Raw genomic sequence first — 21,502 nt, 5'->3', positions numbered from 1 at the left:
AATACTTGTTCATAGTTTAAAGAACCACACATATTATGCACCAGGTTTTTTTTTTCCTTTCTTTATAATAAACTTATGATTGCTTGTATTATTAAAGGATGTCTTTACTTCTTGGTCTGAGACATTGATGAGAAAGGTTATTTGACCTGCCCATTTGCTTGGTTAACAAATGCCTAATTCATTCATTAACAAAATGGCATGCATCATTACTTTTCATTATAGAATATATTAAAAATAATGAGCTATATTAGATTTTCTATAATATTCTTAATGCATAAATATTTATCTTTGGAAATGAGGAAAACATTTCTGAAGCAAAAACAATACTAATCCCAAATACTTAAAACCTTCTCTCAAATAGTACAGCCTTAGAGTTGGTACATAAAGGAATAAAGATGTAAATTGTAAAAATATAAGTAGTTTAAATGTCAGAGTAAGACTCCCCTATCAGTTATGACCGTCTTTGTTTACTGTTTGACTTCATAGTATCGATGCTTTGGCCCTGACAATGCCTCACATAATATGGGGTTTTGTATGAGCCCAGGCTTTAGAATAACCAGATAAGGCGGGATGGGACTGAACCACCAAAGCTAACTTGCCCATCTTTAGATAAGTGTCGTCATAGAGTCTAACAACAGGACCACTATCTGGGAAAGACCTATAAATACAGCTCCTGCAGTAGGGGTGCCTGCAGAGTGTGAGCCTACCATTCAGTACATAGCACTCCATTACAACACTGTGCCTATTTAAAAGCATGCACCTGCACTAGCTCAGTGCAGTAAGTATTGCACTATGTTGCCTGGTCAATGGGAAGACTCTGTTCCAGTATTTTAAAGACCAGTAATTTACCAGTGAGGTAAATTAACTATTATAATATAGAGGATTATAATTGTTTTTGAATCATAAACAGCTTATTATGTCTTCATGACATGGATGCCAAGAAATTAACCTCAAGAGCGAAGCTCAGGAAGTGATTCTTGGCATACATATTGAGAACACATAATAAAGGCTATGATCAGAGACCCGATCATAATTCTTTGTAGTGAAAAAAAATATAAGTGTTTTGCTGGTTTTCAAAGCCCTAAAGCTCTTAACGTTGCACTGTCAGAAAGGCAGTAACACTCTCTTATCTTACACAAAGTCAGGCAGCAGGCAGAAACACATGTTTTTTATTCTGCCGCTGTCATTTGCTGGCCAGTACTAGCAGATTTAACTGCTTAGTGCAATACCCGATATTAACAAGTGAAGCAGGGGGTGCTTAACAATTAAGATTGGGTTGTGTTCTATAGAAGCACTTAACTGACTTGCTGTTTTTTACATTGCTCCATCCACTGCATAACTATTATAATGTGTTACTGTTAAACTTGCCAAAAAATATTCACAAACCTACACATACCATGGCTGTGATTCAAAAAAAGATTACTGCCAGTGGTAAGCCCTTTTTCAGCTACCAGTAGCCTTTTTCTGGTTGGTAGACAGCCCTACAGCAGTTCTTCCATCAAAAGAGGTGCAGTACCATGGAAGGTTGTCTCTATCTGACCTACAGCAAATGTTAATGAGGCATTCTAGGGACGCAGCATTTGCTAATTAGCCATGTTCTCTTCCTTTGGAAATGCTGCTTTAAATGCTGTGTGCAGCCAAATGATTCACAGAACTGTTCAGCTGCCTATATCCTTACTATTAGCTGCAATAAATAGTGGCCAAAAGCTCATATTCACCCATTACTTTCAATGGGTGAGATCACAGGGATTTTAGCTGATAGGTAGCATTGGGGTAGCACACATTTCTGTATGTGTTTGGATGCATGTGTGAGCTTATGTAGAGGTATGTGTCTGTGTGTGTGTGTGTGTGTGTGTGTGTGTGTGTGTGTGTGTGTGTGTGTGTGTGTGTGTGTGTGTGTGTGTGTGTGTGTGTGTGTGTGTGCGTGTGTGTGTGTGTGTTTGAGTCTGTCTGTGTGTGTCTTTGCCTGGGTCATCACAGAAGAGGGATTAGTTAGGGGGTAGGTAGGATAGGTGCATGTGTGTTTTTGGCTGTGTGTGAGAGTGCATGCAGAAGTCTGAGTGCTGTCAGATGAGTGTGTGCATGTGCATGCGTGCATGTGTGTCTTTGTGTGTGTGTGTGTGTGTGTGTGTGTGTGTGTGTGTGTGTGTGTGTGTGTGTATGTGTATGTGTGTGTGTAGGGATGACTGGGTTTGTGTGTATATGAGTGCAATCGGGTGATGGGGCTGTATTGGTGTTTGTGTGTGTATGTGTGTGTGTGTGTGTGTGTGTGTGTGTGTGTGTGTGTGTGTGTGAGAGAGAGTGGAGAGTGGTCCACACCTCTCATCTGTTACTATACTAATCAGCATTAGATGTAATATGGGGGTGAAATTAGACACCAGAGAAAACTGTTAAATTTAAATAAAGTCAATAGAACTCAGGTTTTTCAAGACAAAAGATGGATGGGGAAACACTAGATACCAGGTACATTCTTTAATGTCCTCCAATCCACTTAAAAAGTTAATGGAACTCAGATTTTGTAGCACAAAACGTTGGCATAAATAAGTATGAAATTGTAATGTCTGGCATTATTAACTGACTGCAATGGTCCATGATGTACAGGGGCTGTGTTCTAGATTTCTGGACAAAGACAAATGGAACACTGGACAACACCAAGGAGTCTTAATATTACTGTACTCTATTATAATGTGTTAATAGGCCAACAGGTCTTGTAGTCGGATGCATATACTGAACAATATGAACAATGAAACTCTGATGTCTACCATTAGTGAATGATAGTGATCATCATTGATTCAGAGGGACAGTGACAAATCAGAAGTATTCTTTTAAATTGGGGACTGGTAAATGGTATCATGGTGTGTGTGTGTGTGTGTGTGTGTGTGTGTGTGTGTGTGTGTGTGTGTGTGTGTGTGTCTGTATCTGTGTGTGGGATTGAATGGGGGGTGGGCCTGTGCTAAGATGGTACATCAGCTGGCAGTAGCGATTACCACAATGGTAGCAGAAAAGAGCTTGTCAGTGCTTGTGGAAATCACTTAGCAATTCAGACACATGCAAATTAGATGATAATGAGGCATTTCCTTGCTACAGCTAATGTGTCTCTGAATAGCTGGTTCCCACATTTGCACTAACAGGTCCTTTTTGCCCCACCCTTACTGTTCATGGCCTGGCCTATTTCTGAAAGTTAACACACAGGCATGCGCACACACACACACACACACACACACACACACACACACACACACACACACACACACACACACACACACACACACACTCCTGTTGGAATACACGAGGATGGAGAATAAAAACAAAGTACTCTTCATTTTGCAATCATCAGTTTACCTCATGTATGTAAAAATGAATGCATGTTTCAAAACAGTGAAAACAAAAGTTTCTTAGGAAGATGTGTAAATTCAAAATAATACTACATCTTACCTGTTGTATTCTGCTTAACAAATATGTTACACTTACAAATGTGTCTCATTTTACAGGTGGCTACAGGTAGTGATGATTCCACCATTACACTGTGGGATGTGAAGACAGGAACCAAATGCCTGTTGCTCAACAATGTCCATGGCAATGAAGAAATAACATGCATGGCTTTTGACAGTCCACAGAGAAGACTAATTACTGGAGCAAGAAATGGCACCATAAAGGTTGGAGCTTCAACTATTATGTTATCCTTGACAGTTATGTTTACTTTTTTCTCTTTGTAATTGTTTTAGAATGAAATTGTGAAGGAAAGCTTGTTATTCAGTATATATTGCCCTCCTGTTTATCTGGCCACCTTCTTTTATCATTTTTCTTTTAATAAAGAAATAGTAGTAATGTACTTGTAGCTCAGCAGGTCAGTTTTCATACAACAGTGAAACCTGTATTGTTTTTTATATTAAAATCAACAGAAAAAACATCTTAAGTTTTTAATGGCAACGTCATTCAGATATTCGGGGTCACATTATACTCTTGTTTTAGCTGTCTGTAGCTGCAGTGGTATGTTGGTGTGACTGGCCATGTTTGTAGACCTGATGAGTTACTGACTCGTTTTACTACAGAGGCAGTCTTACTGCTTTGAATCATATGCAGAAGGTACAATGCATGTGCTCCCCTTCATCAATGCTGCCCGTTGAGACTGTAACATGTTCTTCCCCTTTCTAACAATTCAGATTGGGACTGTCCTCCAGCTATTCCAGGGAGAAGATGGGAAGGTTTCTAAATGAAAAAGAGGGTAAAATGTAGTGTGTTTAAGGTCATGCTTCTCCTGATTGCATACATTTTCATCGAATGCATAGCCTGTTCTCTCTGGCAGCCTTGATATGGTCTGTATTTATTCTCACATATAGGCCACCTGTAAGGTTGGAAGTAAGGTACAGGTACGTGCCACATCCTTTTCATCTATCTAGTACAGTTCAGAAACTCAGACTTTGAAGAAAACTTTTCTCAAGCTTCAGGTTTAGACTACTAGCCAATTACACAGCCATTTCTTAATGATATATATATCCATAAACATCAGGATGAAATGTGTATTCTTCCAGCAGAACCTGTGTAAATGTCGATTTTACAGCTATGAAACTTGAATGTCATCATAATGGCATTTTAGAAAATTACTTTTGAAGGACTTCCGTGTAAGATATGATGGCTACACAAATATTAGCATGAATATATTAGAGCTGTCATATTTTTATATCATATTTGACAGATGTTATATGTTCTGCAGGCATTTTAATATTTTAATTGTACAGTTAACAAATCTGTATATTGAAAGGGCTTATCCATATTCCAACAAGTTTTGATCACTGTCTTTCCAAAAGTGTGCATATATGAGTTCTGGTCTTCAGTATTAATATAGAATTCTGTCCTGTTCAATCACTCAGATATACAAAATGTATTTAACAGTTATGAAAACTTTCTTTTTAAGCTCCCTGTATTGTGTGAAACTGTCGTCATATTAACTCATTTCCAAATAGCTAAAAGAAAAAGCAGGGGATAAAACACAAGGGAGCTATGTCTGATAGGCACATGCTGGTAGTTTAGAGCAGAAGTTTAATGTTCCCTCAGTCTCCATTTGCTGTGTGACTCTGAGCAGGTCATTAAGCCAGGCAGTGCTCCTATAAAGAGGCAGAAGTTCAACTAATTAAAAAAAAAAATTAAAATGTCTGGTAATGTAATGGCCTACTTTACTCAACAGCACCTTCATAAAAGTTTAAGAAGACAGATCTGATAGCCATCCTGATGGTCTCTCCTCAATGGCAGTGATTCAGGCTGTATTTTTGATGTAGGTGCTAGAATATAGGCCAAAGAAAAGGGACAGAGGGTCAAAAGAGTGGAGTGTTAAAAACTGAGCTTCCATGGGGTAGGATTTTTCCACTGTTCCAGTGCCATTCCTTGATGTAATTCAAGTAGTTGTCCTATACCAGAGGAGGAATAAGGTGTTACTGCAAGGGGTTGGATGAAGAAAACACTTAGGGACTGCATCTTATGATAGGAGGTCTACTTTGCTAAAGTGAATATGGGATGCCTCTATATGCTTCCATCTATCTAATGGATAGGAACTAAAAATCTGTGGAGACAAAAATTGCACTCCTCTAGCATTATGGTGGCAAGAGACTTACCACCACCTAGCTCTTTTCCCTCCACCAATGACAGTTGTGGACCTCCCATTCAAGAGCACCGTTCAACTTGATTGTTCAGGGGGGGTTTATAAGGAGTGTGGCATAGGAAACAAGTGGAGCATCTGAGAGGAGAGTTGTCTAAAACTGAGGTCATCAGATGTGTGAGACCAAGACAGATTTAAAGAAAAAGTAAGCCAAATATGGCTGAATACAATGGTAACTCCTTGGGGAATTAATAATTTAGGAGGAGGGTTTGAAAAATATGAAAATAAACCATAAATGAATGTGTTTTGTGAGATATCACAGGCAGTGTGTTGAGCCTGTGATGGTTATGAAATGTAGTCAGTTATGAAACAAGGCTTCTATGAATCCTCATGTAATGTATACAGAATGAGGAACAACACAAGTCTTAATGGGAAGACCCTGTGATCAGAGAAGTTCCAAAAGAAGTTTGTGCCATCAGACTGCAGGGCTGCAGCCCCCCAAGATGTGGAGAAAAGGAAAGAACATTTTAAAAAATAAAATAAAATATTTATTTTTGTATACTCTACATTATTGTTATACTGGCTGGCTGCTGCTTAGCTGCGAATCTGACTAATTCGCTGTTAAAGTCCCAGAACTCGAACTGTGCATGCTTGGCGAGTTCCGGGTTTAAAAAAAAAACTAGTTTCTGTAAATCCTGACTGCTATAAAAGCAGTGCAGATTAAGGAGAGAAGGCATCAGCGTGTGATGCTCAGACGTCTATACGGTTTGTAACCGCAGTAAATTTTAAGGAGATCGGACTGCCACGTCTGCAGTCACGTAGAGGACATGGATGGCTGGATGGCTACTGATTGGTTCTCACTCTCTTCCCGCACTTTGCGTGTTGGGAAAAAGAGAGCAAAAACCAGTCAGTAGCAGCAGACAATACTTTGGTTTATTCAGACCAGACAGTCACGGAGTTTGTAACCTTAATTGGGGATCGGACAAAAATCATCACTTCAAATATATATAACTTCTGTCAAGAAGACTCAAGAATCAACTGCTGTTACCAGTAACTTACCACCACTAACGGTATTAATTAGATGAAGCCTAGACATATTTCAGTCCCCTAATTAACCTTTTTATAAATTGTTCGATAAAATTCCTGACGCATGTAGTTGGTCAAATGTTATTTGCAGCAGTGGCATCTGTGAGAGAATTTTAATTTATAATGAAAATTAAGAATTTGAATAATGCAATCCAGTTTAAAGCAAATATACAAAATATACCTATATTTCACTATAACTGCATGCAATGATAAGAGGTGCATGTTGTACCTATCGCTCATTGTATTGTCCAGTTCAGTTCAGGTAATCAACCAGTGCCACCCAAATAAATGCTTACTGGCAACAAAACACTCTGACGATCTGAGCTAATTAAATCTTAAATTACAAGTGCAGATTTAAGAAATATAAAGTATTATTAATGTGATAAAGTCTGATGCCTAGCAACTTTACTTCTGCATGCTTTATTGGGAGATAAATGTTTATTGTGACTAATCGCTGTTGCATTCTTTTTGCATACAAAAACCATAAAATGATTATGATTAAATAAAAATTCAGTAGTATCTCTCAGTAGTCAATGCCTGTCCCTTAATGTTACTTAAATACAAGAATGGACAATAATTGTGGGAGTTTCAGAATCAATTGCTGCATGTGAGTGTGTTTGTATATCTGGGATATAACAGCATTCTGCTCTGATATCATTCATTACAGGCTTACAGTAAGTCATGAAGGGTGCTTAACAGTTGCATTAATAGCTTTCTAAAGGAAGTATAAAAATAACATTGTTGATTTAATTTGTTAACTGTCTGGGGGTAGAACACTAATTACAATGGAGTCGGACCTTCTTAAAAATAGAGCCCATTAATGAGTAAGTGCAGGTCACATAACTGTAGGATCACCTGATGCAGCTTCCACTATTATATGTATTACAGAAGAAGCAGTAATCATTCCTTGTCAAACTGAAGCTAGTCTTCTACCTGTAGCAAAACCTGTAACTGAGAATTTGTTTGTGTTTATGGCTAGTATGTAGTCTTGTACCAGTTCTAGTTGTAAAGCAGAAGAAAGAGAAGGTCTGTTTTTTTTTTTTGTTAAGACAGTGTCAGTTGGACATAAATACAAGAGAGCTATGTATAGCTGTATGTGTTACTATGTGATATGTTTGGAAAGTGTGGTACACTCATGTTTTATGTAATAAAATATGGATGTTTATTAAATTATTAAGTTTGCTTTATCAGGACATGTAATGCAAGTTATATGGAAAAAAGTAATTAAGGCTCAGGAGAGATGGACTAAGTTGAAGATAAGTCTGAGTTTATATTGGATTGAAAGTACCATGATTAAGGACTTTTTTATCTATTTTGTGTTATGAAGATTTTTGCTGGTATAATTATTTATTAATCATGTTGTTTGTGGAATAAATTAAGCCTGGCTCTTCTATACCAAGTTCATGGTGTTTTCTTCATTCATCTGATTTACCACCATCTCAGGAAGATGACACACCTCACTTTATTTTTTTTTATGTGTTTTTCTAAGACACAGTGACTTAAGAGAACAATGATCACCCCTAAACTGTGCTACAGTGTCAGTAATGAAATGTATGTATGAATAACTGGTGTGAAGATAAAACCTGCAGCTCTCTGATCTTGCAGTATCAAAGGCAAGTCTGCATCCTAATACACACACACACACACACACACACACACACACACACACACACACACACACACACACACACACACTCTTATACATATACACACATACACACACACTTGTTTTATCTCTGTTTCTTGAAAATAAAAGAACTTGAGAAGTATGCCTGTGGGTAGACCAGAAACTTAACTGTGCACCATTTTTATTATGGTAGGATTTACATATTTTGGGATGAGAAACACTCTTTAAAGTTTGGTTTGTAATGTAGGAATTTCTACAGGAAAAATGCAGATATTCTCCAGTTTTGAGTTTGTTCGGAAGGGACCTCCAACTTGTTTGCTTTGTTATATCAAGTCCTTATCACACTAAGCAAGTAAATGTTTTGGGGTGTTTGGAAAGTCCAGAGTGCAGTGGGTAGGGAACATATCTCTTAACTGTCCAGATTTTTGTACAATATCCAGATTTTTGCATCACATTTTTGGTCTGTTTTTCATAAAATTGTGGTTTTATGCCTGGCAAATTAGTGGCAAATCATTAAAGATTGAAGTTAGAAATTAATGACAGACATTTGAGTTTCAGATTTCATACCCTTCAGAAAATTCATACTAATGCAAGACCTACTATTCTATCAACTTTCTAAGTTTGTAAGAGCAAAGGGCCTTTGCCCCACTTTTATTTATGGCTTTGTCCAGATTTCTTGCTCTGAAGTTGAGAGGTATTACCAAATGTGTCAAGGCCATCACAGTCAGCCAGAGACATTTTAAATTGTGACATACTTGTTGTACCCCACTCCCCTCATGTAGTTACCCTGGATGTGTCCAAGCAAGGCAAGGAGCAGTTATGCAGTGTAAGTGTGCAGAGTATCCCCCCATCCAAGGTAGACACAACACACAAGTACAGTAGCTTTTCATCTGTCCTTGATTTTGCAGAATGTTCTGGTTTTCTGTCATATTTTTATACTGTTGATTTTTGCTTCTTATTATTCAGAAAATGCATGTTGTGTCAATGCCTGTTGTTGCTCTGTGTTTATGTAGCAATGCTTTAATGACCATCAGGTAAGCTTGTCTGAGATTGTAAGATGCGAGTAAGCTTTAATAAGCATACTGTTAAAAGATTATCGACATTGATAACATTTATGTTGTTGCCATGCAGAGAATATTTACGTAACTAGATAACATGTAAGCCTTAAGTATTGAAAATTTGGATTGTGCATATGCAGAACCATTTGCTAAGTAGATATTTTTTTATGGATGGCTTAAATATTGTTAGAGATGATGTGGTGGTAAGATTAGATGGTAGGGCATTCCAGAGTTTACCTATATAGGTTGAGTAGAGGGACTCAGCTGCTTGATTTTTGGCTATATGAGTTTGTACTTGTTTTTTGTTGGAGGATCGGAGGGATCTTGTAGTAGCATAAGGTTGTAGAAGAGTTTGTAGGGAGGGTATTTTATCAGGCTCTGAGAGGATTTTGTGGGCCATAGAAAGTTGTATATAGTGTAGGAGTTGTGGAAATTCTAACCAATTGAGTTGCTTGAGTGCAAGGCAGTGATGTAGTCTAGCTGAAGAATTAGTGGTGAATCTTGTTATTTTATTGTAGCAGATTTCCAGTTTTTGCAATTCAGATTTCTTGAGGTTAGTAAGAATGGGTGCTGCATATAGTAAGGTGGAGAGTAGATGAGTTTGGGCAGTTGCTATTATGGTATTTGTTCCTATGTAAGGTACTAAGTTTTTTGTGTATCTTTTTAACTGTCTGAGATATGTGAATATCAAATCTGAGTTTATTTTTATTTATTTTATTTTATATTTGTTTATGGTCAATTTCAATCCCTAATAGTTTTGTGTGCTGAGAGGGAGTTATGTAGGTTTTGTTATGGGAGGTAATGTGGAAAGTGTTAGGGGAGGGTGGAGTTTTGTTAGGTGAGAATATTAATAGTTTGGTTTTTGGGGGATTTAAGGTTAAGTTAGCATTAAAGTCTCTATTTCCTGAAAGGCTTTCTTGATAAGTGATTGCAGTTCTAGTAGGGAGGGTGCAGAATATATCACAGTCAAATTGTCTGCATATTGGATGAGAGATGCATGAGTGGTTGTAAGGTGGAGATCGTTAGAAAATATAGAGAATAGGAGTGGGCCTAGAATGGAGCCTTGGGGGACTCCAAGTTCAACTGGTAATAAGGGTGAGAGGGTCTGTTGCCATGAGACAGCTTGTTGCTGCCCTGTGAGGTAATCTTTGAACCATGCAATGGTGGAATTACAAAACTGGAGGTCTGAGAGGGTGCTGAGAAGGTGGGTATGGGAGACCATATCAAAAGCTTTTGACAGGTCTAAGGAGATGGAAGATGCAAAGTGATTATTACTCCTGTGGAGATTAATGATGTTAGTAGACATTATTTAAGAAAAGAAACTGTTACTTTTCTTAAATAATGGCATCTGTTTACTGCCCTTCCGGACATCTCGACCTTTTTCCATTAGTATAACTCGATTTACAACGGGCACGCTGGCCAATCAGCGTGCACGTTTTGGGGGGATCATGGTATAATAAAAGACAATACAGCAGTAGTTGTGCTATGGAATGGTCTAAAACCATGTTGGGTATTGGTTAGAAGTTTGTCATTTAGTAGGTAGTCAGTTATTTGTTTATGAATAACTCTTTCTAGAATTTTTGAGAGAGGTGATAATATTGCAATTGGTCTGTAGTTACTAGCTCAGTTGATGGGCCACCTTTATGAAGGGGAATGATATACGTGGTTTTCCAGATAGAAGGGAGTTGCTGTTCAGCTATTTATCTGTTGATTAGTATAGATATAGGGTATGCTATGACATCTGCTGTTAGCTTTAAGTATTCTGTGGGTAGATTGTCGGCAGCTAGTGTAGTGGGCTTTAGTTTTTTTAAGAGTTTTTAATGGTATCAGGTGGAACTGTTTGCATTGAGAAGGTGGATGTTATGTTAGAAGTAGGGATGGAGAGTTTATTAGTTGATGATGTGTGATTTTTAGTTAGCTCAAGGATGTTTTTTGTAAAATATTTGTTAAACTGAGTGGGTATATTTTCTGAATTGTTGGTGGTGGGTGGGGGGTACCTGATTTCCCAGGGTTAAGGATGTTATTTATTGTGGACCAAAATTTTTGTGGGTTTTTGTGATGCTTTGATTACATTTCAGTGTAATAGTTAATTTTATCTGTTTTTATCCATTTTTTTAGCTTTATTCCTAAGTTCTCAATATGATTGGAATGAGAGTTGGGATCTATTTGTTTTCCAGGTAGACCATGCTTTACCTCTAAGTGTGAGAAGCTTTAATGTATCTTTACTTAGCCAAGGGATATAATTAGCTTTGACACATATGTTTCTAATAGGTACTTGTGAGCCTAGAATGGTAAGGAAAGTAGTATTGAAGTAAATTAATGCGTCTTGCAGGGGAAGGTTTTTTTAAGGTGTCCAGTCGCAGTGTTTGAGGATTTCTGTGAGTTGGTAGGGGTTTAGTTGCTTTTTATTTCTTATTTGTAGGAGAATGGGTTGTTTGATTTGCATTGTTTTCCTTCTAACTAGATAAGTGGGAAAATGATCACTGAGGCTATCAGGTAAGCAACCTGATAGGGGTAAAGGGGTGGTCTGTTTGTTAACATCCAGTCCATGGAGTTTTTGAATTAATTTTTATTAATTATAGTTGGTAAATGGATGGGTTGAGAGAAACCATGTAGGTTAATATGAGCTTTGGGTTGTGGGGAATTGCATGCTGACCAGTCCATATTAAGGTCACCCATTATGTGTTTCTTGAGGGAGGTTATTGAAACACCAGTGTAGTAAGTTTTCCAGTACTGAAATATTATCACCTGGTGGCATGTAAATACCTATGATATATATATTTTTATTTGGGTTGAATTTTAGTTTAGCATATAGTATTCCAGAATTCTGAATTTCAAAGGTTTTTTCAGATAATATTTCTATGGAAAGGTGTTTTTTATAGAGTAGTGCTACACCACCGCCCTTTTTCTTTATTCTCTCAGAGCATATAATACTGTAGCCTGGGGGGAGTATTTCATTACTTTTGGTGTCAGGTTTTAACCAGGTCTCTGTGAGTAGAGCATTGTCTGGTGAGTAGTGAGCTAAGTTGGCATGGAGGTCATGAAGTTTGTTGTTTATACTTCTGATATTCATGTTCAGAATTAATATATCAGTTTTGTCATTCCTGGGAATCATTGATGGCAGGTTGTTGTTTGTTTGCTGACTAGGGTGGTATGTTGAGGCTGAGGGAGGATTGGTTGGTCCTGGGTTTGGATGTATTTTGCCACATAGGGTTAGCTTAGATACAGTTAGGATTATGTGTTTTAGGTATTTGGAAAAGTGTTTGACATGTTCTAAGTATATAGTAGATAAATTTGAATAATGAGGTTTTGGTAATTTAGCTTGTGTAGAAGTTGTAAGATTAAATAAGGATCTACCTATAAAAATATTAACTGGTTTGAATTTGAGGGGATGGATATTTGAGGTGGAGTGGACTGGAGGGGGGTTGGTAAGGTTAGAGTGAAAAGACGTGATGTAGGATGTTATTATTAGTAAATTTAGTAAGGCTGTAAGGAATGGTAAGTAGTATTTTGCTACACTGTATATTTGGACTGGGACAACTCTGGGTGATTGAGAAATCCGTTGTCATTTTAGTTATGTACTGGAATTAGTTCTTTACAATGAGAGGGTTAAGAAAAAGTGAAATAGTAAGATTATTCTGTTATTGAAAGAGAAATTGTTCTGAGTGAAGGGAGGGTATTTAGAGTATAGACAGTTTAGACGTATGTGTGGTAGTTGAGGTAGGTGAAGGGCAGAGATATACATATATTTTAAGAGTGGGAGGAGATTAAGGTTGTGGGACTTGAATGGTAAGGAATGGAGCCTATGGGAATAAATCTAGGGAGAGCATGGGTGGGTGGGAAAGGGGGTAGGGTAAGGGAGCGAAGTGGAGCCCGAGCTTAGCAAGGGCGAAACGGAGCAGGATGCTACTGGGTTTGAAGAAACAATCAGCAAGACTGCTTTCAGCTAGGAAACCAAGTTTGAGTATTTGTTACAGTTGTCTGTTTCAAGCAAACTTCCAAAAACAAACTTTGAAATCCCATAAGTTGCTAGGGGAGAGGGGAAAAGTTAGACTTTCCTGATAGTATCACTGTTAGTGGTTATGGAGAGAGCCTTTGCCAGACCACAACTGCAGTAGTGCCAAACAGCTGTCCTCCCGAGAGTAGTGAGGGCTAAGAGTTACAGTATATTAAAACAGTTAAATACTGTTTTATAGTAATTTATCAGGGCCACAGCTCCTAATACGAGATTAAGTGTTTACAAAAGTAATTGGGATGTAACATACAGGTCCTTTTTCTTGTTTCCTGGTAACTGAAGATTCTACTCAGGTTCTCAACCTTGCTCAATACTGTGGGGAGCGAGTTTAAAGCACTGGAGGTGTGGGGAGAGTTGAACGGTGGAATAGGGACTGCGCTAAGGTCTCTTTTCTTGTTTCCTGGTAACTGAATATTCTACTCAGGTTCTCAACCTTGCTCAGTGCTGTGGGGAGTGCGTTTTATGCACTGTAGGTGTGGGGAGAGTTGAACAGTGGAACAGGGACTGTGCAAAGGTCCCTTTTCTTGTTAAAAAACATGAGGTACATTTTGCACAATTTTATTGTTTCAGTAGGTAGTTTCTAATACTCTGAGATATGTGAATTGACATTCATAGTTTCATAGGTTGGGTTATCAGAATGGATCTGCCTTTTTATAGCCACTCTTGGGCATAAGACAGTTAATTAGTCAATGGGGCAGTGAAAGCTGACACACTATGGCTAGGCTTATAAATGCCCTCGGGCAGATAGCCTAGTACCTACCTATGAACTTATGAACCTAGAAAAGGTACAGTGTAAGATGATACAGTAGAAAGAAAGAAACTAAACCACTTTGAGATGTCTGTTATTTTAATGTAAGTCTTTATTTTTGGCAACATTATCAACAACACACATGTAACAGTCTTTGGTGCTTGTAACTAGATGCATTATATAGTGGTTTGTTTTAATTAATTGATTTATTCTGAAATGATATTAAAACAAAGTTCTGTATACAAAGCTGCTTACAACTGAGTTGTGTTGATCTTAAATGACTCACATTATTACTGCTAATATATAGTTGCTTATCCTTTTCATTAACATCAATGTTGTAAACTCAATCTTCTCTTTTCAAGTATATTTCACGTTGTTTAGCACTGTGACTTTCACAAGAAAAGAAAACTAATGATGCGGATGGACAACCAAGCATGAAATACTATGTAAGCAATCAAGTCTACAAATGTAGCTCTGTCTCAGACATGTAGATCTTGTAATGATAAAGTGTTCTAATGGGTGCAAAGCAGTAATGTTCTTGGAATAAAACCCAAGATCTATATGGGAACAGTCATGACTTATACCAAAAAATATGTTAATTAATTGTTCTTATTCAACATCAATCTAAAAAAAAACTGGAACATGGGGAAAATTGAACCATTTGCCCAGATTTGCCTTTTCAGCGGAGTGTGAACTTTGTCAGGAGAAAGAATATGCATACATGGATATAACAGATTTCAGTTTACTTTAAAATCTGTATTTACACCACTATTGAAGCCTAGAGACATTACTTCAGTCTGAGCAGATTGTAAGGGGAGAGTGTTGTAGACATTACTTAACATTTACCAGATGCAATCCATAAATGTAAATCAGATGCAAATCTGGTTTTGGTTACATAGATCTATAAATCTAAGTACAGGTGCTAGATATGCAAATGTAGTCCTGCAAACTAAAGAAATATGGCCTTCCTAAACTTCCAGGATCCTTGCTAGGCTGTTTCTCACTGATGCTGCCTGCCAAAATCTGGTGCCTCCTTTCAATAATAAATACAAACTGTCTAACATTTGGATTGATACAAATATTTAATAAGAGCATTGATTTTTGATACTTTGTTTTCTTCTACTTAGTAACATTATTCATTCCAACAAATGGTACTAAACCTGAGAAAAATTTAATGCCAGACATTCTGGTGTGCATGGCTGGTCTTAGATCAACCCCTCCCCTTCTGGGGGACCCCACACTATTCATTGCATGGTTCATAGATTTGCCTGATAGACAGTACAGCAAAGTACAAGGCATTTCCCTACTATTAGACTTGCTCCTGTATTAATTACAAGTCTCATTAACAGAGTTGATGACATTCCCATCATGCACTGCTAGGCCATTGTTTTAGTAACTGGTGCTTCAGGTCCCTTGTATGGCTCACAATATTAGCTGCTCACACTTCTGTAGTGGTCAGTTGCTGTTGCTCAATGCTCAGCAGAGATTCTAAATCAAAACTGGTCTGATTAACCATTTGGTTTTGTATTCTGCTTGAGTTGCTATCTCAGAAGATAATAAGTCCAGGCTTAATTTGAAGACTGATTTTAGAAGTACGGATGGTTCTTTTGTTTGTTTTGCTAACATAGGGTTTATAATTGGACGATTGCTAATAATACATTTATAAGAAATAACTGTGGAATAGTCAGTCTCAGACACCATGAAAACAAACAGTAGTAAGCATTAAAAAAATAACAGTCAGAAGATTTTACTAGGTTCCATGTTTCAAAATGAACCTGCTTCTTAACAGTATATTCTGCTTGGTTCAGTCTGCAGCATATCCTAAAAATGCTGGAATGTGTAGAGTACGTAACTTACAAAGACAGTTGTTCTGTTATTTTTATTTCTTTATTTACAGTTTGTAAACCAAGGTAGAGCACTAATCCACCTAGACCATTTTCAGGCTCAGCATGATGGAATTACAACCAAACAATGAACTTTAATCAGTATCAATGCGACACTGATAATGTAGGAGCATACAGACAAGTGCAGAGACAGATTCAGAATAAACACAATCTTAACTTAATGTGATACAAGAATTCAATCAGTTAAATCAGTACAAAGTGTCGCTGTACACTGTCATAACATCATAAAGTATCACGCTACTGTGGAAAAAATAAGGATGGATCCCTACTGAAATGTTATCTCTCCAAGTGCTGATGCTCCAAAAAAGAAAAAAAGAGAAAACACAGGAGAAGAACAATTCACGAACATTACTCTTCTCCTTTAAACTTATTAGTTTTTTTTTTGCAGGAAGGCAAGCCCTTCCCCCACCACCTGTACTCATATATATTAACTCCAAGATCACCATATCTCAGAGGAAAAAAAGCAAAGGGGAATATTCTGGAAATAGCCATCTCAGACTTAATATATGTAACCATGTTTTTTTCAGCTATTCAATCTCTGTGTTTCTGGACTCGCTCTAGCAGGTCCCAACATTTCAAACGGTTACCAAAAATAATATAGAAAGAACAAAGTACACTCTATAGCTGTCATGGGATGTGAAAGAGAGTGGGGCATAAGTCCAAGTAGGGGAAGAAGGAGGGATACAGAAAAAGAGAAATAAAAAAAGAAGTGGGGCGAGACAGGAGGGAAGTGTGCAACTATTCCCTAACCAGGTTCAGGAGGTTTCTGCAGTTTTACAGGAGTTTGGTAACACGTTTATCAGTAAACAAGGGTGCATCTACCGGATGAAGCAGAATGTAGACAAAAGACCTCAGTGGCCCTTCAAACAGTCTCCTTATAGTGTACCTGAGTGAGTTAAGCAGACCATAGGAAAGGAAATACAGGAAATGTTGGATCTGTGTTTTTTTTCCAGGAGTTCAGCAGTTTATTTCTGCTTTAAATTGTCTTATGACAAAAGGAAAGCTATTAAATAAGCATGTTGATCTATTTATATTATGGAGTAATAACATTACATTCTTAATACCTTATCTGAAATAGTCTAGAAAGCCATCATGAAGGAAATGTTAGGATGGTATAAGCAGGCGAGACCCACCAAAATGGTCCAAATTGGGTTCCACAATTCTTAAGACCAGCCATGCTGATGCTAGACACAGTTATATTATTCATTCATTTATTAAGCTTCAGATTTACATTATTTACTTACTTATTCCTTCATTCATTTGTTAACCACTAAACACAATCGGTTGTTTTTCACAATTCAACTAAGGAGTTTTGAGGCATAATACAAGTGCTTGTTTTTTTTCATGTTCAGCCACGAACTTCTGGGTGGGTTTACTCAAAATACCAGTCTGCTTTCAAGAACAATAGGAAGAGTTTGTCAGGCTGAACAACTTGTTTAAAATATTCCTCTATCCAATTAAAGATAGTGGTATCAAACACAGATAGGCAGCGGAAACACTTTATAATCTCGAAATACTGAAATGTCGAATTTCAGTATCTCGAGACTATAAAGTCAAAGTTTTGAAATAGCAAAAGTGCATAATCGTGAATTCAAATATCTTGAATTTGCGGTTATGAATTTACACTATGTACTGTCCAGGGTTGTATGTGGATGGTGTGCGGTGCCGTGTGTGGATTTAGGTGTAATGTCAGGTAAGTGAGTGTTTTGTAAGGGTTTTGGGTGGGAATTTGAGTGTATGTGAGTGTGCCGATATGTGTGATGTGTGTGTGTGTGTGTGTGTGTGTGTGTGTGTGTGTGTGTGTGTGTGTGTGTGTGTGTGTGTGTGTGTGTGTGTGTGTGAGGGACTGTAGAATGTGTGTGTGTGAGTTTGCTTTTGTTTTCTGTTTGTGCGTTCTTGGAGTTAGTATATATAAGTAGGGGGGTGGGGGGCTCAGCCCCCCACATGGGGGGGTGCAGGGGGGCTTGCCTCCCTGCTTATTTGTGATGTATGTTTGTGGATGTGTGTTGTTTTGTTTGTTTATTTTGTGGTGTGGGTGTTGTTGTATATGTGTGGTGTGGTGTGTGCTGTGTGTTCGGTGTTTTAAATTTCCCGGTTTTGGGCTTTGTGGTTTTGGGCTTTCGGTGTTATATGGAATCTATTTCATGGTCTCGAAAAACTGAAATTCGAGATTTCAGTCTTTTGAGATTATGAAGTGAATCCATAGGCAGCATATACTGTATGTCACATATAACTTGTCATATTAATTCACCAAAGTATATGCCTCAAGTCAACAAGCAAGAAAGGAAGGGTAATGTGGATGCAACTTTGTTGTTTTCATCTAATTTCATCTAACATTAAAAGTTGTTTCCAAAGCAGTCAGATGTAATGGTCCCTGCTGTATATCCATGTTAATTACTCATCTTCATTGCAATATTTGTGATGATGAGCTGTATTATCAGCAGAGCTAATACATACTCCCTTTCTGCTTGTTTCACCCATATTCAGTCTGATGTTCACCATAATGCCTGAGAATGCTTAAAATCACAGGGACAAATTGCTTTACATCTAGATTTAAATGCTCAAGTTTTGTCTCTAGTTCTCTGCTAAAAGCCCTTTAAGTCCCCTTCCAACATTAGTTAATACAGACCCCATGCTCCTACTGACCAGATCATTGCAATAACATCTGGCTGTCCCTATGCTCAGAATGACATCTGGTAATCCACACATCTGACACTTAGATGAGAAGGCTGTTGGTATTAAAACATTATAGTCCTGTTTTTTCCTGTACAACAGTTTTTATAAGTCTTCCAGGAATGTGTGTTTTAATGGTGAAGTATCTACTCTCAAATATTAGTAAGCTTAGGCCGCGGTGGTGCAGCAGTTAGCATTGTTGCCTCATAGCAAGAGGCTCTTCTGTTCGATACTCAGCTGGAGCTCCTTCTTTGTGGAATCTGCATGTCCTCCCTGTGGTCAACTGATGTTTAAAGACATGCAGGTAGGTGCGTGCATGAATGGGTGTGCCTTCTTTGAAAGGTGGGTGTTGGGCTGTTACCTCGGCACTGTAATAATCCACTGCCAATCATTAGCGGACTGGAGTTCCGCTGTGGCAACCCCTAACCGGGAAAAGCCGAAAGACATTAGTTTTTAATATGAAACATTTTCTGCAGTTTGCAAAAAATGTTATGAAATGTGGTACACTCTTAGGGCCTCAAATAGTCTATGAGTTTACCTCATATTTTATCTCGGTACAATAAGTATAGTTTACAAAGCTATAGAGTATTATACAACTTCATAAAACAAAAAAGTTTCTTTATTAAACTTAAGTTTGTCTAATGGTTATTTTCAGAAACTCATTGAAATGGTAAATATATTTATTTATACATATATATATATATATATATATATATATATATATATAAGTGTGTGTGTGTGGATCTACTTCAGTGGCTTACCTGACTCCCACATCGCAGAGACAAAAGGACCAACAAAACAAGAAGGCCGACATCCGGAACACCGACTTTCCACTTGAGGTAAGTAACCACTTGGCCATCCCGAAAAAAAAAAAAATAACCAAACAAAACTAAATGCACCCATGTGGGGGGCTTTTCCCCCACCCCCCCAATTAAATATACCAACTCAGAGATCGCACTACTGAGGGGATAAGGGAAAAGTTCAACTGGATCGCCAAGCAGTTACTTATCTCGAGTGGAAAGTTGTGGTTATGGATGTCGGTCTTCTGAGTTTGTCGGTCCTTTCGTCTCAGCAATGTAGGAGTCAGGTAAATGAAATGCTGGTCTACTGAAGTAGACCTATATATATATATATATATATATATATATATATATATATATATTTGTGTATATATATATATATATATATATATATAGAGAGAGAGAGAGAGAGAGATACATGCATGCATACATACGCATGCATCCATATCTCAAAAGATGTATTTCTACATCCTTTAACTGCTCACACATACATTTTCAAAAACCCATATTCATGGAGAAAGAGGAATAATCTGTATTAAGTGAAATAAATTATAATACAGTGACCTTAGCAGTAACAAAAAGGAAGATACCAAGCTGAAGAGAAAAAAAGCTGAACTCCCATATATGTTTTATCCACTCTTATGAAATAAAAATCACCCTGTATAAGATAAAAGTAAATTAAAAAGTACATCTACCCTAACTGCAAAAGAAACCCTACCCCAATAACAATTCTTTGACATGACTATTCCATTGAAAAAAACAGTGATATGGGGCTCAGCAAAAAAAGATCTGATAAGATGGGGTGATCCATGGGAAAGCTTTACATCAGAAAAAGAGTGAAAATAACACAAAAACATCTGTGAAGGTTCTTATGAAGTTAGTTGAAAATTTCTACACAGGGCTATGAAGAGAAACTGATAGGGCAAAGAGAATTTTTAAGTCTGAATAACTGCTCAAAATAATTTTTGAAACAGTTCTACTCACACCTTAAAATCTGTAAATTGCCATTAATCTTTTGCAGTTTTCAGTCTGCATCATGAATTTCTTTTTCCTTTTTTTAACTTTAATTATTTTATAATCTTTGGCCAGGATGACAATCCCCTTCTCCACACTTCTCTTGACCAACTGGCTTATTCCTCCTGGACTGGCCATTATGCTGTCCAGTGCTGAAGAGCCTTAAAACCAGCTATATAAGATGGGGGGGGGGGGTTGGAACTAAGGCATCATCAGCCAAATCATATGCTGCTGCTCACAGAAATTCTTTTGCCTGCCATAGTCTTCACCAAGTAAGGTGTATTGAGGGCTTACACACAAAGTGCATCTATCCATGGCACACTATCTGCCCACCCCTATGTACAAATGCTAATGTTATGCGGCACTAATGCTGCTCTCTATCCTCTGATAGAGGGCAGCATTGTGTTGCAAAACCTCATGCCCTCCCCCAAGATAAGCATGCTGCTCATTGGCCTCAAGCCTCTCCTTAGCCAGCCCTCCAGATTCATGGTCTCTAATCAATCCTGGATCTCCAGCATTGCATGCATATGCCCCGGTTCCAAATATTTAATCACAATCATGATGCCTGTTTCCTTTTGCCTTTTCTTTCAGTATTGGTGGATTGAATACAATTCATCTCCCATTGCCCTAGTCCTGAAATAAAGAAATAATAAGCAGAACTTATTAATGTATTTATTTAAATTTGTTGACAAGATTAACCCTACTGGGCAGGGCTCATTTTCAAAGTGGACTGAAGAAATATATTATACAATTAAGACACAGGGCCAGATGCCAAAAGACCTGCTTTCATTGTAAGTGATTTACTTTGCTGCAAGGCCTATCTACAAACAGACTTACTGTGAGGATTATATTCTAAAACATCTGCTCTCAGTGTAAGTGGTCACTTACACTGAGACCAAATGTTTTGGAAATTGAGGCCTCAGTCAAAGTATAATCAGAGGCTTGTCCCATCAATCGCCTATATTGTTTCTTACCCCAGTCAAT

General features: G+C 37.7%; 1 protein-coding gene across 1 annotated transcript in view; it reads left to right on the top strand.

The window, feature by feature from the left end:
* The window catches only part of LOC122814130 (WD repeat-containing protein on Y chromosome-like), a 1,041,762-nt gene that overhangs the window by 744,933 nt on the left and 275,327 nt on the right, over positions 1-21,502 (top strand). Inside the window, exons 12-13 of the mRNA XM_044086745.1 lie at positions 3,492-3,656; positions 21,212-21,309. Coding sequence (XP_043942680.1) covers positions 3,492-3,656; positions 21,212-21,309 — 263 coding nt within the window. The remainder of the gene's footprint in view (positions 1-3,491; positions 3,657-21,211; positions 21,310-21,502) is intronic.

This window comes from Protopterus annectens, chromosome 10.part0, assembly GCF_019279795.1.
Source record: "Protopterus annectens isolate FY-2018-M chromosome 10.part0, PAN1.0, whole genome shotgun sequence".
NCBI lineage: Eukaryota > Metazoa > Chordata > Ceratodontiformes > Protopteridae > Protopterus > Protopterus annectens.
Note: the sequence above shows the minus strand (reverse complement) of the source record. Positions and strands in the feature narration are given on the sequence as shown.